The following is a 13,093-nucleotide window of genomic DNA, read 5'->3' as shown; positions in this document are numbered from 1 at the left end:
AACCCCGCCGAGCCCCGGGCTGTCCCGGCGGGGAGAGGCAGCCCCGGGGCTGGGCGGGGAGGGCCGGAGAAAGCCCCTTCAGGGGGCAGCGGCCCCGGGAAGTGGCCGGCTCCGGCTGCGGGAGTTTGTGCTGCGGCTGCCGCGAGAGAGAGGGCAGCACAGGGGACGGAGGGGAGGACGGAGGGGAGGCGGGAGGGGATCTCGGCGGCCCCGGCCGGGCGGGCAGCCGGGGAGCGGAGCCCCGCCGCGGCTTCCCCGCGGGCAGCCCCCGTCCCCCCCGCTCCCTCCCGCTCTTCCCTCCTTCCCTCTCCTCGCTCGCTGACGGCCGGTAAAACCTGCCCGCCAGCACGAATGGCACTGACACAGGCCGGGCTGCGGAGCCGGGGACGAGCCCTCCGGAGGCGGCCGGCGCCGCCGCGCTCTGCCCAGGTACCGGGGTTTGCGCCGCACCGGACCTGTCCGAGGATCCACGTTTCCTCCCCTCCTACTCCTCCTTTACCTTTTCCTCTTCTTCTTCTTTCCTCCTCTTCTCCTCCATCCTCTCCCTTTCCCCCCGCCCCACCCGCCGAGCGGCCGCGGGCGCAGCCCCCCGACGCCGCGGCCGGCCCGGGCGGTGCTCGGCGGGGCCGGGGGAGGGAGTGGCCGGGCATCTCCCGGCAGGGAAACGGGGTCTGGGGCTGGCAGCCTGTCTGTGCGTGTGTGCGCCGGGGGGGAGGGAGGCATGGGGGCCGGGGGGTGCCGGAGGAGGGACTATGGGGAGAGGAAGGTATAAGAAGGGATGCGGGCAGGGGAGGGGGGCGATGGAAAGCGGGGGTGCGGGGCCGAGGGGCAGGCGCTGACAGCTGCTTTCCCCGCACCCACAGTCCCCTCCCCCGGTGCCGTCGTGGGGTGGGACTCCCCGGCGGGCCACCGTCTCCCGTCCTGCTCCCCCCCCGCCCCAGCTGCTGCCCGGCGCCGGGGGTCGGTGCTGGGGCGGGCGTGCCGGGGGCGGCCGGGCTCCGCCACCCGACGGCGCGTCCCGGACGCTGCCCCGCGGCCGGCGGGCAGCGGCACCCCCGGGACGATGCCCCGGCTCGGCGGGGGCTGGCCGGCGGCTCCGCGCCTCGTCCCGGCCGCCGCCGCCGTCCTCCTGGGCGCCCTCTGCCTCCCCGGGGCGCTGGCCTCCTCCCTGCTCACAGGTAAGGGGGCGCGGAGCGGCCGCGGGCGCGCAGGCTGCGCGGTGCCCACCTGCCGCCGGGACCCGCCGTCGGGCGCGGGGCCGCCTGGCATTTGGCAGAAGCGCGGGAAGGGCGGACAGCTGTAGGTGTAACCGCGTGGTTTGGGGCAGGTGAACACAGGAGCTATGGTCGTGTCCCCCCCCCCCTTTTTATTCCCCCCCCGCCTTTTTTTTTCCCCACTTCCCCTCGAGGGTTATATTTTCCTGATATCTGGGGTATGGAGGGAAAGGCTGAATCAATTTCTAGCGCAAGCGAGGAGCCATTAGATTTCGAGAAGTGATTCCAACATGACACAATACCGGCTAATCAGCGCTAGGGCCATAAAGGGATTTCTAATTTGATTCCGTTTGACAGTCAGCCTGCTAATTGTGACTCATTTGCCAGTTGGCCGTCGTGCATTAAAAGGATGCTTGGTTTAGGGCTCGTGCTGTACTCCTGGTCCAAGTCCTCGGAGTGTAATGGACAGCTTTCTGATTTCGGTGAGCTCTGGATCTATCGTTATATAAGTATCCTGCTTTGCATGGAGTACTCGTTATTCCCCACACGTCATCTGAGAAGAGAAAAAGCGTCCTTCTTTGCTATAACTGGGGCACAAAGAAAGTCTAGGTTTGTGTGGCAATAAAAGGCCAGTCACGTCCCAGTTCCCTTTGGAATCTCACAGAAACGCTGAACATCCTTGCTTCTTTAAAACGGGCAAATTAAGGCAAGATTTAAAATCGAAGGCTAGGAATGGAGCAAGGGTTAATCGTGCGACAAGCACAGTTTCCAAAACCAGCTGGGGGAATTGAAATAGGTCAGTATCTTAAAATTTTTATTTCTATTTCAGGATCCATTGCAAAATGTGAAAATGAAGGGGAAATTCTGCAGATACCATTTATCACAGACAACCCTTGTATAATGTGTGTTTGCCTGGTAAGTTTGGATTTCAGATAGTAAGAACATTCAGGCCTGTACTAAAAGTAACTGCACAGAGAGGGGAATATTTCACATAATCAAATCTTGGGTGCCTCTGTCGCCTTTATGTAACACAAGGTTATCTTAGAGCTGAGCTAATGGAAAGTAATCCAATCCATGATCTGGCAATCATTTCTTTGACTTTAAAACTCTCGGGTACAAAGCTGTACATGACTTTAATATGACATTGTGAAACCGCATTTACCATGTGAATTTGGAGGGAGAACTGTTTTCACAAAGTCAGGGGTGCACACAAAAGTCTTTGCGTGTCGCTCGGCAGAGAGAGTGAATAGTAAGGTTTGGAAATGCTGCTGCTTCGAGCTCCCACGTGCTTAGTTTCACACGCCAGTGGCTGGGGAGCTGCACAAGGGTGCAAGGTGAAGGCTGCAACGTGACTATACACGCTGGCATAAGACGACGGTGAAAGCACAAGTGATGCTTTCCTCAAAGCGCTTTGTTCCAAGGATGGCACTGCCTGCTGTGCTGGGAATTCAGTGGTTAATAATGTCGCTAGCTGATACACTTTTTGGGGAGAAACATTCCCTTTCCTTGTAACTCTGCTTTGGAATTAAGCATTTTTGGGAGCAATTCAGCTGGACAAGCCAAGGCTTTGGAGATATAGAAAAATAGTTGTTCTAAATAAAACTTCATACAATATATTTAAAAGAAAGCCATAGACCTTAATTTGCTGTTGAAACGCAGAGAAAAGTATAGACCAGAAAGCACTACGTTTTACATTTTGGAAGTTATAGAGTAGCTGAATGTATGGAATGTGTTCTGCTTTAGGACTGAAATATCAAGACACCCTCTCCCCCTCTTCTATTATTGCTATTAATATTATTAGTATTAGCCAGCATTATTATAAGTCTATAAAACACTTAAAGAATTGCTTCAGACTACCTGTTAGAAGGCAATTTTGGCAACTGTAGGAACCTCCTGATATTAAGCCCCCTGAGGCTGATGTATATCGCTGCACTGAGTTCAGCAGATTTTAAGTGAGACTCAGTGATAACTTTTTAGCTAATAGTGATAAAGAATAAGTTATTGATTCCTCTGAGTAGAGGGGGGTGGTGAAAGGAGGAGCATGGGATGTGGTGAGTAAAGAAATCAAAGGGAAAACAAAAAAAGAGATGAAGCTGTGTTTTATCATGGATCACCTTCCCAAATATGTCTGCCACCACTCTTGCTAATGGAAGCTGGTGTTAACCAGCAAGGAAGCAATTTATCTGTGAAGGAGCAGAAGTTCAGTCTTGGGCATCAGGGCAATAATGCATCAGGGTAAAATACTTGTATTTATAGATCTCTCTAGACCTTGGCTTTATTAAATCAATGAGCACCCTTTTAGTGCATGAACATGAAGAACTGCAAAAAACATTGGATGTAAGAACTCTAAATCTATGCGGTTTGTAGGGCATATTTTAGTGAAACGGCAACTGAGGGCATTTGGCTCCCTTCTATGTAAGGAGGACACTACGGTTTATTAAGAATATGGATGCCTAGTGAGTTACTGCAGTTACCTGCACCAGATACGCTCTGGTTTATTTCTGCCAAAGGATAAATGAGATCTCTGTTTCTTGACTTGGAAGCTGGGAGACCTGGTAGAGGAGAAGGAAACCAGGCTGGAGATACCGACTTTAACGCTGTGCAGCATCCAAAGCAATGACTTATTGGACAGCCGGTTGCTGAAATCTTTGTTCAGGCCTGCCACAAGGGAAAAGATCAATCTTAAGAGGTCTGGGGAGAGCAGAAATGAAATAAGCGAGGTGGTGATTTGTGACCAGGAGGGAAGAGAGAACCAGGTTTCCTTACATCCAGCTAGAAATATTGATTGTTTAACAGCGATTCAGTGAGGAACTTTCTCTGGAAGACTGATCATACCCTTCAAGGGCAAACCTGATGGATGTTCATATCATGAGAAGTGAGCAACTAAGAAGAGAGCTTAATTAGCTGTTCCAGGAAGGAAGCGATTGCTGTCCAGGAGAGGACAGAAAATTCAACAGAGGGCACTTGTGTTAAAAACACCAGTAAAGCGAGTAATTGAAATATTGGATTGGATTATGGCAGGTCTCCCCGAGCGGGGATACATTTCTGTGACTGCAAGCTGCCATAAATAACTGCACAGAAATCTGAATGGCTCTGGGAAGAAGAGGAATATCTAAATAACGCCCTTCCAGAACTTTCCCATCTCACAAATGAGAGAACTGAAATGACAGAACTGAAATGCTGGAACCGAATCATCAAGCGTGTGACAGAACTGGCTCTGCCAGTTGTGTCCTGCAGAGCATGGGGATGCATGCTAGCAAGGGAGGAAGAGGCAGGCAGCATAAGCAAAGCAGTCTCCAGCTTTCTCTTAGCAGGCTAAATTAGTTGGGAGGGCAAAGCAAGGGGTAGTACTCTAAGAGCAAATGTGGTGAAAACTGGAAACTCATAGGTTATGGGTAACTTGCAGTAATGCAACAAAGACTGCAAAGAGCAATTTCCTTATACACCACTGAGAAGTGTTGGTAGGAAGACCAAAACCAAAAGTTGTCTTTTCTCATTGATTAGGGGAGACAGGACGGACTGATTTTCATGATAGGAACGTGAATGGGAACAAGGCAGGCAGAGCGGGCACTGGCTTCTGGGGGTGCTGCTTTAAGAAAGCCTCTAGCTCCTGTTTTAGAGTTACTGATATCACAGAACCCTGAATCTTGAATACAAAAGGGACACTGGTGGGGATCTCCTGGAGACAGCCAAGTCTAGCTACCAAACAAGGTGAGTTCATTCTTAAGCATCTGCTATAACATGTGGAAAGAGAAGTCATGGTGATACGGGAATTTGGACTGGGAGATGTGCTGGAGATTTCCTATGTAGTAGATAGTAAATAATTAATTTCTAAAGTATAGGTAGTGCTTTTCTAATAAAAAGGCACTGCACCCACCATGAGATCACTCTGTTTTGGACTTCCCTACTTGTCAAAATGAAATTTGGTGGAGTGCACAGAACAGCACCGATGCCCTTAATGTAAGGAAACAGGTACGACTAGGAGTGTGTGTGTGTGTAAATGTACGCTGTGGCTCTGTATGCAAGAACCACCAGCTGAACAAGCCACTATGGCTAAAATCTAGAGTTCCCTAATTTGTAATTTATACGTCTTTACTTTATGGTCTTAATAATGCTCATAAAAATGGTCATTTTTAACATCTGTAAGACAATAGTTTCAATGTGAGCTTTTACAATTACAACACTTTAGCAATGGTATATTGCTGTCCAACTAATCATCTCTAAGCACTTAATAAACATAGATGAATTTGATCTCCAAAGAACGGGTCATTAATTACAGCTGACTGCAAGAAGTGGCCATTTTTATTTTTTTTTTAGAGAAAAACATCAAAGTCAAAGAAAGACTGTGGTTTATCCACAAGGAATTTCTTGTAGGACTGTGATGAAAGCTCAGGTCTCATAACTCCTGGTCTAATGGTTTGACTACAAAGCCATCCCTTCTCACTTCATGCACTTTCACTTTACAAGTGGATGTGGGTGGTATAGTCACAGTATGAACACACTCATTTTCTTTTTTGTCTCTCTGACAACGGGCAGGCTGCAGAGATGCCAGGTTTTTGGTGTGTCTGTTCTCCTGAGCTTGTTCAGAGGCACGGATGGGCAAAGGCAAATTAAAGCTGACTTCATGATCCAGAGGTTTTGAGAACTGTGATTTATGACTTGCTGCTGCTATCTGCAAAATGCCGTTAGAGGTAGTGTGCTTTGGTCTTCTGCCCACTTCCACTTCAAATGTCTGTGGTTCCGCATCTCCAAGGAGATACGCTATCTCCAGAAAGCTACCATGCCACCTGGCTTTCCATAGGGTTTGAGATACTGGAATAGCACAAAGAGGCTGGAGGCTACTGAAAGTGCGTGCTCTCTCATGCATTCATGTTATATACTGTTAAACACAGAAACTGGAGAAAGCACTGGCATCCTTAGTATGTAGAGCTAATGGTTAAAACATATGCAGAAGTTGCACTGGAAAATTGTTTTTCTTGAAGCTAGGTCACATAAAAAGTGCAGGATGGCCTACTTGTGAAGTGCCATGGCTGAGCATCCCATTGCAACCATGTTTGTAGCTAAAGACTTCTCTGAGGAAAGGATGGAAAATGCTCTAAGCTGCAGCAAGCTCTGTATCAGAGGAAGGTGAACAACTGAAAGGAAATCCTGGATGTGATGGGCAGTAACAAGGACTAAATCAATCAACTCTGTGAAGAAAAGATACTGTTGTCAAAAAAAGGAAAACTATTATCTCAGATAATGATGTGGCCTTTGACAGTACAAAAAAAAATGTTAGAGAACTTATGATTGTGAAATTATTTTATGCTTAGTGGTCAATAGTAAGCAAATCTCATGTCCTGCTGGTTTCTGAAAATCAAAGTAGTGAAACTGCGGGTCATGAAGTTGACTGTAAAAAGTTTGAGTTTTAAAGAACTTGTCTGAATTGGCAATAACGATTATAGGTAAAAATATATAATCTTGATGGTATTCATAATGGAAGTATATTGATTCAGTTTGAGAAATGGATTCTTTTATTCCAGTTATTAAATGCTTTAAGACCGCGAGTGATTATAACTACACTACCTAATGCAAAAATTATCTTCTAAAAATATTCTCCCACGTCTGTAGAAAAATGAGTTTATTTCAATCCATAGGATAATTTCGCACACCTTGTGCAGTTTGAGGAACCCAAACATGTCATGTATGACAGATTCAGATCTTTAGATTTCAGATGTGGAAGTTTTAGGCTGAGCGTAGTGGAGGCATGGGTGAATTTCTGTTAGGAGAAACAAAACTTCATAAATGTGAAAACTTACCACATTTTGGTAAGTTTTGGACTTTTCGTAACACAGATATATATTGAGGATTTTGAAATGTTAGGGGGAAAATGCTATTCACAGAATATTGGGAGAACGTTTGGTTACATTTCTTTTATATGGGTGTCAGCATATAAAATAGGCATGGAATATTTAAGTTCAACTCTGGTACAAGTACGGTAAATGATCAAGCGCAGCAAGAGTTTTTGTTGGTACAGCTTTTTGGCTGGAAGGTATCTAAAACTCAAAATAGAAGTAGGCTCACACCTGATATTATAGCATTTGCTTTCAAGAAATATATATTTCAACATACACGTGGAAAAGACATAAAAATGCTACAGTCCATCGGAAATAGGTGAAATGAGAACCTGTGCATAATTATAGGACGAGAATGTAAAAACCCCACAGAATTAACTTAGCCTGAATTAAACTTCTGAGTGCTGAGTTTTTTGAAGGTGAGATGAGCTCAGCAGTGACAACGATGACAGGTGGTGGTGCCAGTGGTGGTGAGGAGAGCCATGTCATTTCATGCTCATTTATAATCATCTGCATGGACCCTGGACACCTTGCCAGAAGCAAGCAGAGATCCAAGAATAACCTATCCATTGGCCAATGGTGCATGTAGTTTTAAAATTAATGGTCAAAAAATTCCTGCTGAAAGGGACAGGTGAGAAGCCAGGTACTGCAAGGAAATAGATAAGTATACCTCAGCTAAGAGTGGCCTTCACATTGCAAGAGCTTTTTTATTTTTTCAGGAGAATGAAGGGTTTTATTTTTGGTGTGTTCTTCGTAAGGAGAAAAGGTCTTTTACTATTTTTTTATTTTTCAAAATACTTTAGAACAAAGTGAGTTGTGTCAAGAAACAGCTGATAAAAGCCAGCAGTGACCCTGACAAACCACATCTAAACCAGTGCCGTTTCCCCCACCTTTTTCCTCCCCACTTCCCTCATGCCTGCGCCTCAAACTTGCCAACTGCACCTGAGGAGTGGTAATCATATGTCTCAACCTTTTATCACCTAAATCCAGAACAGAAGGAAATAAATGTGAGCCAGAAAGTGTAACCGAGTGTTGGAAACCTGAGAAAAGTTTGGAGACAGGAGCTCAGAAACTAGAAATCAGAGCTTTGCTTGGCATAAGTTTTATTCAGCATGAAACATCATTCTGTAGTTTAAATTTCCGCTTTTAAATCCAAATGTGCAATGTAGAATTTGACCTTTGCTCATAAAAAATTATGTTAAATTCGTTGTTATAAGACCTAGTGTTCTACCTAGCTTGAACCGATGGAGTAGCAAAACTGAGTGCAAGCAAACCAAAAAATGGAAGAAATAATCTCTACCCTTGGTCCTCCCTGCACGCCCCCCCCCCGAAAAAAAAAGCATCTCCTCATTGCAGGCTAAAGCAAGAAAGCTACTAGATTTGCTGGGGTTCTTTACCTATAGCATAGTTGATTTCTGTGGCACAGTACGCAAGTTGAAAGCACATAGCTAGCCTGAGAGCAAGTGTTTGACACATGTTCAGTGAAGATGGCAGTGTTTTAGTACATGAGGATTCAATTGTTGTTGCGTCAAGGTATAATGCAGCCCAGATGACTTTTAGTGGAGTAGTGCATATTAAAAAAAAAAAAAAAAATCAAACAATTCTTTTATACCTATTTTATTTAATTTAATTTCAATAGTTTACATACATCAGCCACAGAATCTACCAAGACTGCATCTTCTTTCAATTTAAATATTCTTGGTCTTTATTACTGTATAATATAATCAGTTTTCTCTTCACCCACAAAAATAACAAACAAAGAAACAAAAAAGCCTATGATACAGTAGTGTACTGGTAGTTTTCACCCCCCGTATTACTGCAAAAGAGAATGTTGTTTTGATCGGTGTATGAAGGGTTCCTGGAACACAAACATGCTCCAATATGATGAAAGCTTTATTAGTTTTTATCCAATTTAAAAAAGATACAGATGTATACGCCATCTCTTAAATGAAAAAAAACCCCAACACCCCACACCCTAAAAACAAACCCCGAAAACAAAAACCAGTCATAACTTCATGTCTGGTGCAGCTGGGTGTCCCATATGTACTTTGTTGTGGAGACCAAAGAACAATGTGTATTATATATATACATGAAGATGTTTTTTCAAGTGAGAAGTGAATTGGAATCAAGAGCCCAGAGCTGGTTAATTACCTGTTGTGGAGGTGATTGCTTTGGTAGGCTCTCCTGAAGGAGGATTCAGGTAGGTTCAGTTGTATTTGTTCTTAATTCATGCTACGCCTGTAAGACAAGACTTTGGCCTGAGAATGAAACGCAATCTATGGTAGAAGATGGTTACTCTAGCTTGATTGTCTAAGTTTCCAACAGCAGTGTTGAGGCAATGTTCAAGTCAGTTTAGTCCCATAGACAGATATGGCCACCCTGGCCAAGTAGTACCATGTGCAACATCTCATCTAATTTTCTCCTCTGAGGAATGAGCATGGACTGTATAGCTGGGTGTCGTGTCTGTTCCATCTGTGGACATTTTGAAGTCCACTTTCTGCACCTTGCTTCACATCCCAGGGCTGCCTCAGAGTGTGGTGCATCCCTATGCAGGTACGTTTGCCTTCAGTTCACTATGCTTTATCGTGACGTTTAGTTTGGAGACGTGGTGCACAGTCATATGTGACAGTTTATGATGAAGCCTTTCTGGAAATCTGCAGACTTGAAGAAGCTATTTCATGTTGTTCTCAGACCACATGGGATAGTGAAAAGTTCACTACTTGCACATTTCTAACAGAGTCAGCTGCATTGAACAAATGTACATATGCACACAGTGCTGAACTGATTAAAGGTCTTGGCAAAACCCTCCTGGAAGAGAGCTGGTGATATGTCACTGTAACGATGATAAAGATCCAACCCATCAAGTATGGAAATGAGATTCTCTTTGGCATAATTAAAGGATCAGAGAACTCAAATACAAAAGAACATATTTAAAATGTATAAATAATATGTGGAAAAATATGAAGGGCACAAAAATGCCATAAACTAAATGGAAAAATGTAATATAAGTTGCAAATGTCTTTGGAATGTGTCTACAATAAGTGCAAAATGGATCAGTCTAAGTTAAGGCACTTTTTTATTGCCAATAAGAAAAACATTATTAAAGAGCTGGTCCAATATCAAAATGGCATTTTAAAAGCATACAGTTACCTGTATATAGTTTTTATTAGCTTTCAAGTTTCTTCCATTGAGTTGTTAACGGTCTTTTTAAGAATTATGGTCCTGTAAGTGAATGGTTCACGGTGTCAGTACTTCTGCTGTTCTGCTTTGTGCTGCTATATAAAAATAGATATTTTTTCCCCACCAAATATCTGGTTTTATTTCCCCATCATGCTTTAATAGAAATTTTTGAGGGAAGAAAAATATTAAGCAACAACCAAAAAATCAAATGAAAATGCAACCTTTTTATATTGAGCTTATGGTCAAATAAAAGGCCATTGTGAAGAAAAAACAATATTGTATAAAAGCTTTTACCTGTAATGCTACTATTAAAATGACTATCGTACCGGTACTTGCTCATATTGTACCTAATAACTGCTGTAATTACTTCCTCTGAGGCCTCTTGGCCTCTTCATCTTATGCATTAAGCTGCAGCTAAAAAATTCCTAGTCTGACCATTTGTCAGATTGAGCTCTGTGCACTGTTTTGCATCCAACTGAATCAAGTGCTGAGCTCTGGGTTGGAGTACAGCATGGGCCCCATCTCTTCTTGTCATCCCCAGGAGCTGACCTTGTGTGCTCTCTGAGACCTGGATTGCACATACTTTTTTCCCCATCTCTCCTATTTAGTTATTAGACTTTTTTTCCTGCCCCCCCCCCCCCCCCCTTGTGCCTGGAATCTACTTGCTCTAGATAGTGGTTCAAAATGTGCTGTTAACCTAGGACTACCACACTGAAAAAATAACATGTCTTCGTGCATCATCTATGATTTGCATCCTCTTTATTTGTTTCCTCATCTGTTCTACACATCAACTTCCTGGCTGTAGTTTTCATTTTCTGTATTGTATCTTAGATTTTTCAGAGAGGGAAGCGTTGTATGTTTGTGCTGTAGAGTGCTATGGCAAAGGCAGTACTATTAAATAGCATTAGAGTTGGAGATCTATTTGTCTTGTGAGCGCAAAGGATGGACGTGTGATAAAATGTCGTTTAGAAAAATGATGCAAAAGATCTGATACTTTTCCCTGACAAACTGAGGCCCCAGTTTTTCTGAGTCCCTGTTTTAAGTAAACTTTTTAGCAAAGCTTCAATGTTGAAGATTGAATCAGGTCTTCTTTAACTCTGCCTTAGAGCTGTGCTTACATGGTTACACTGCATTTTGCTCCAGAGCAGGTCTAGTTCACAGAGGGCATCTGCAGTCGGTTGCGTGGTAGCGATGATGCCTTGTGTGTGCATAAGCCCCAACCTGCAGCATTGAAACTTCTTGCTCATCGGATATTTAGTGCAAATTCCTCAACCACGTAGACAGTTCCATTTCAGTTCTACATTTTTCTGTGCCGAGCACTGTGTTGACTTTGATGTCCAGAGCTGTGCCAGACTTGAGAAGTTGAAGACTGCCATTTCTACTTCACGCTGAAAACCAGAAACCAGGTATCACTCAGCCCAGGGCTGTTACGGTGCTCAGCATAACCCCAGGCTCCCTTGTTTGCCCCTTTCTCCATACGGTGTGGTATGGTGGCTCACCTCCTCTTTTGTAGCTAAAGGTCTCGCTTGAGGCATGGAAGCAGCAGCTCCACACTTCTTCTCCCCTGGGGGGATGTGAACCCATGTGTCCTAGAACCCTGGCCAGGAAAATCAGATTTCTGACAGCTCATAGGCTAAAAGTTGTGTGTTTTGGGTTTTGTTTTCTTGTTTTGTTTTTTAGTGGTTCCTGACATATTTATATTCATTTATATTAAGTGGCTTCGATGGGAATTGGATCTACCCCAAGGTTTGGAACCATCAAAGTGTATTCTGATGGCCAGAGTCATACGTTTGCATCTGTTTTTCTGGTTTGTCTTATGATTTATTAGTGACTGAAGAACAGACCTTGATTGTCCTGAGGTTGTCTCCTCCTTTTTTCTGTCTGGGTGGTGATATGCAGTTGAGGCATGGTTTGGGAGAGCGGGGGAAGAGCTGATAAATGACTGCTCTAAGGCTGCATAGTGGTTATGATCTGATTGTGCCAGTTAATGAAACACATCCAGGTTGTGCTGCTTGGAAATCATTGGGGCAGGAAGGAGCTGGGCAGGGTGGCTGGGCTTGAGATAAGGCTATTAGCTGAAGGATTGCCTGTGGGACCCAAAATACTGATAAGAGCAGCTGGCTCTCCTACTACAGGGAGGCTGTTGATCATTTGCTTGTGACAGAGAATATTTTTTTCTGTATATGGCAGTGCACAGCTGATCTTTTTCATATTTAGCACTTCACTCCCCCCACCCAAATACAGTTAACTTGGTTAGGTGGATTGGTGATTCAATCTGGCAAATGCTTTTGATTAAAATAAATGAATAAAATTATGTTGGCAGGCAGAATGCAAAGCATGCAAGCTTTTTAGTCTGTAAACCAAGGGTTGGTGGATGGGTTGTTTGTAAAAGCACTGGATAAAAAATGCTGGACAACTAAAATCATTATACATTAAAATGTTGACGGTACGGTAGTGTAAGAAACCTTTTTAACAGAAGTATGCTTGAGGCATAGTTTATCTATGGTCTAAACACATTAAGCATTTCTGGAGAAACTTGCTGATGTGGACATTTAGGATGCAGCACAGTGCACTGATACTGAACCAGAGCTTGTTTAACAGGAAAAGATGGAGGAAATAGAAGTGTGCAATTTGTATAGCTTCTGGAAAATGTTTGTGTATGTCTGATTTCACTTGGCAAGGTTTCCGATCCTCAAGCAAAAACTGTTTGACCCAAAAATCAATCTGTAGTGGAAATTTAAAAAATATCTAGAACTCTAGGCCGTGGTAGTAAGAAATTGGAGTGGTTTTATGTGCTTGTTGTTACAAGAAGGGTACGTATTCAGTGCCTAAAACAATATGTAATCATTTTAGTATAAAGTGAAT

General features: G+C 44.1%; 1 protein-coding gene across 1 annotated transcript in view; it reads left to right on the top strand.

The window, feature by feature from the left end:
• Positions 1 to 1,062: 1,062 nt before the first annotated feature.
• BMPER (BMP binding endothelial regulator) overlaps positions 1,063 to 13,093 on the top strand; it is a 144,784-nt gene continuing 132,753 nt past the window's right edge. Inside the window, exons 1-2 of the mRNA XM_075495600.1 lie at positions 1,063 to 1,178; positions 2,044 to 2,129. Coding sequence (XP_075351715.1) covers positions 1,064 to 1,178; positions 2,044 to 2,129 — 201 coding nt within the window. The 5' untranslated portion in view covers position 1,063. The remainder of the gene's footprint in view (positions 1,179 to 2,043; positions 2,130 to 13,093) is intronic.

The sequence above is a fragment of the Mycteria americana genome, chromosome 2, assembly GCF_035582795.1.
Source record: "Mycteria americana isolate JAX WOST 10 ecotype Jacksonville Zoo and Gardens chromosome 2, USCA_MyAme_1.0, whole genome shotgun sequence".
Lineage (NCBI taxonomy): Eukaryota > Metazoa > Chordata > Aves > Ciconiiformes > Ciconiidae > Mycteria > Mycteria americana.
This window is presented reverse-complemented; position numbering and strand designations above follow the sequence as displayed.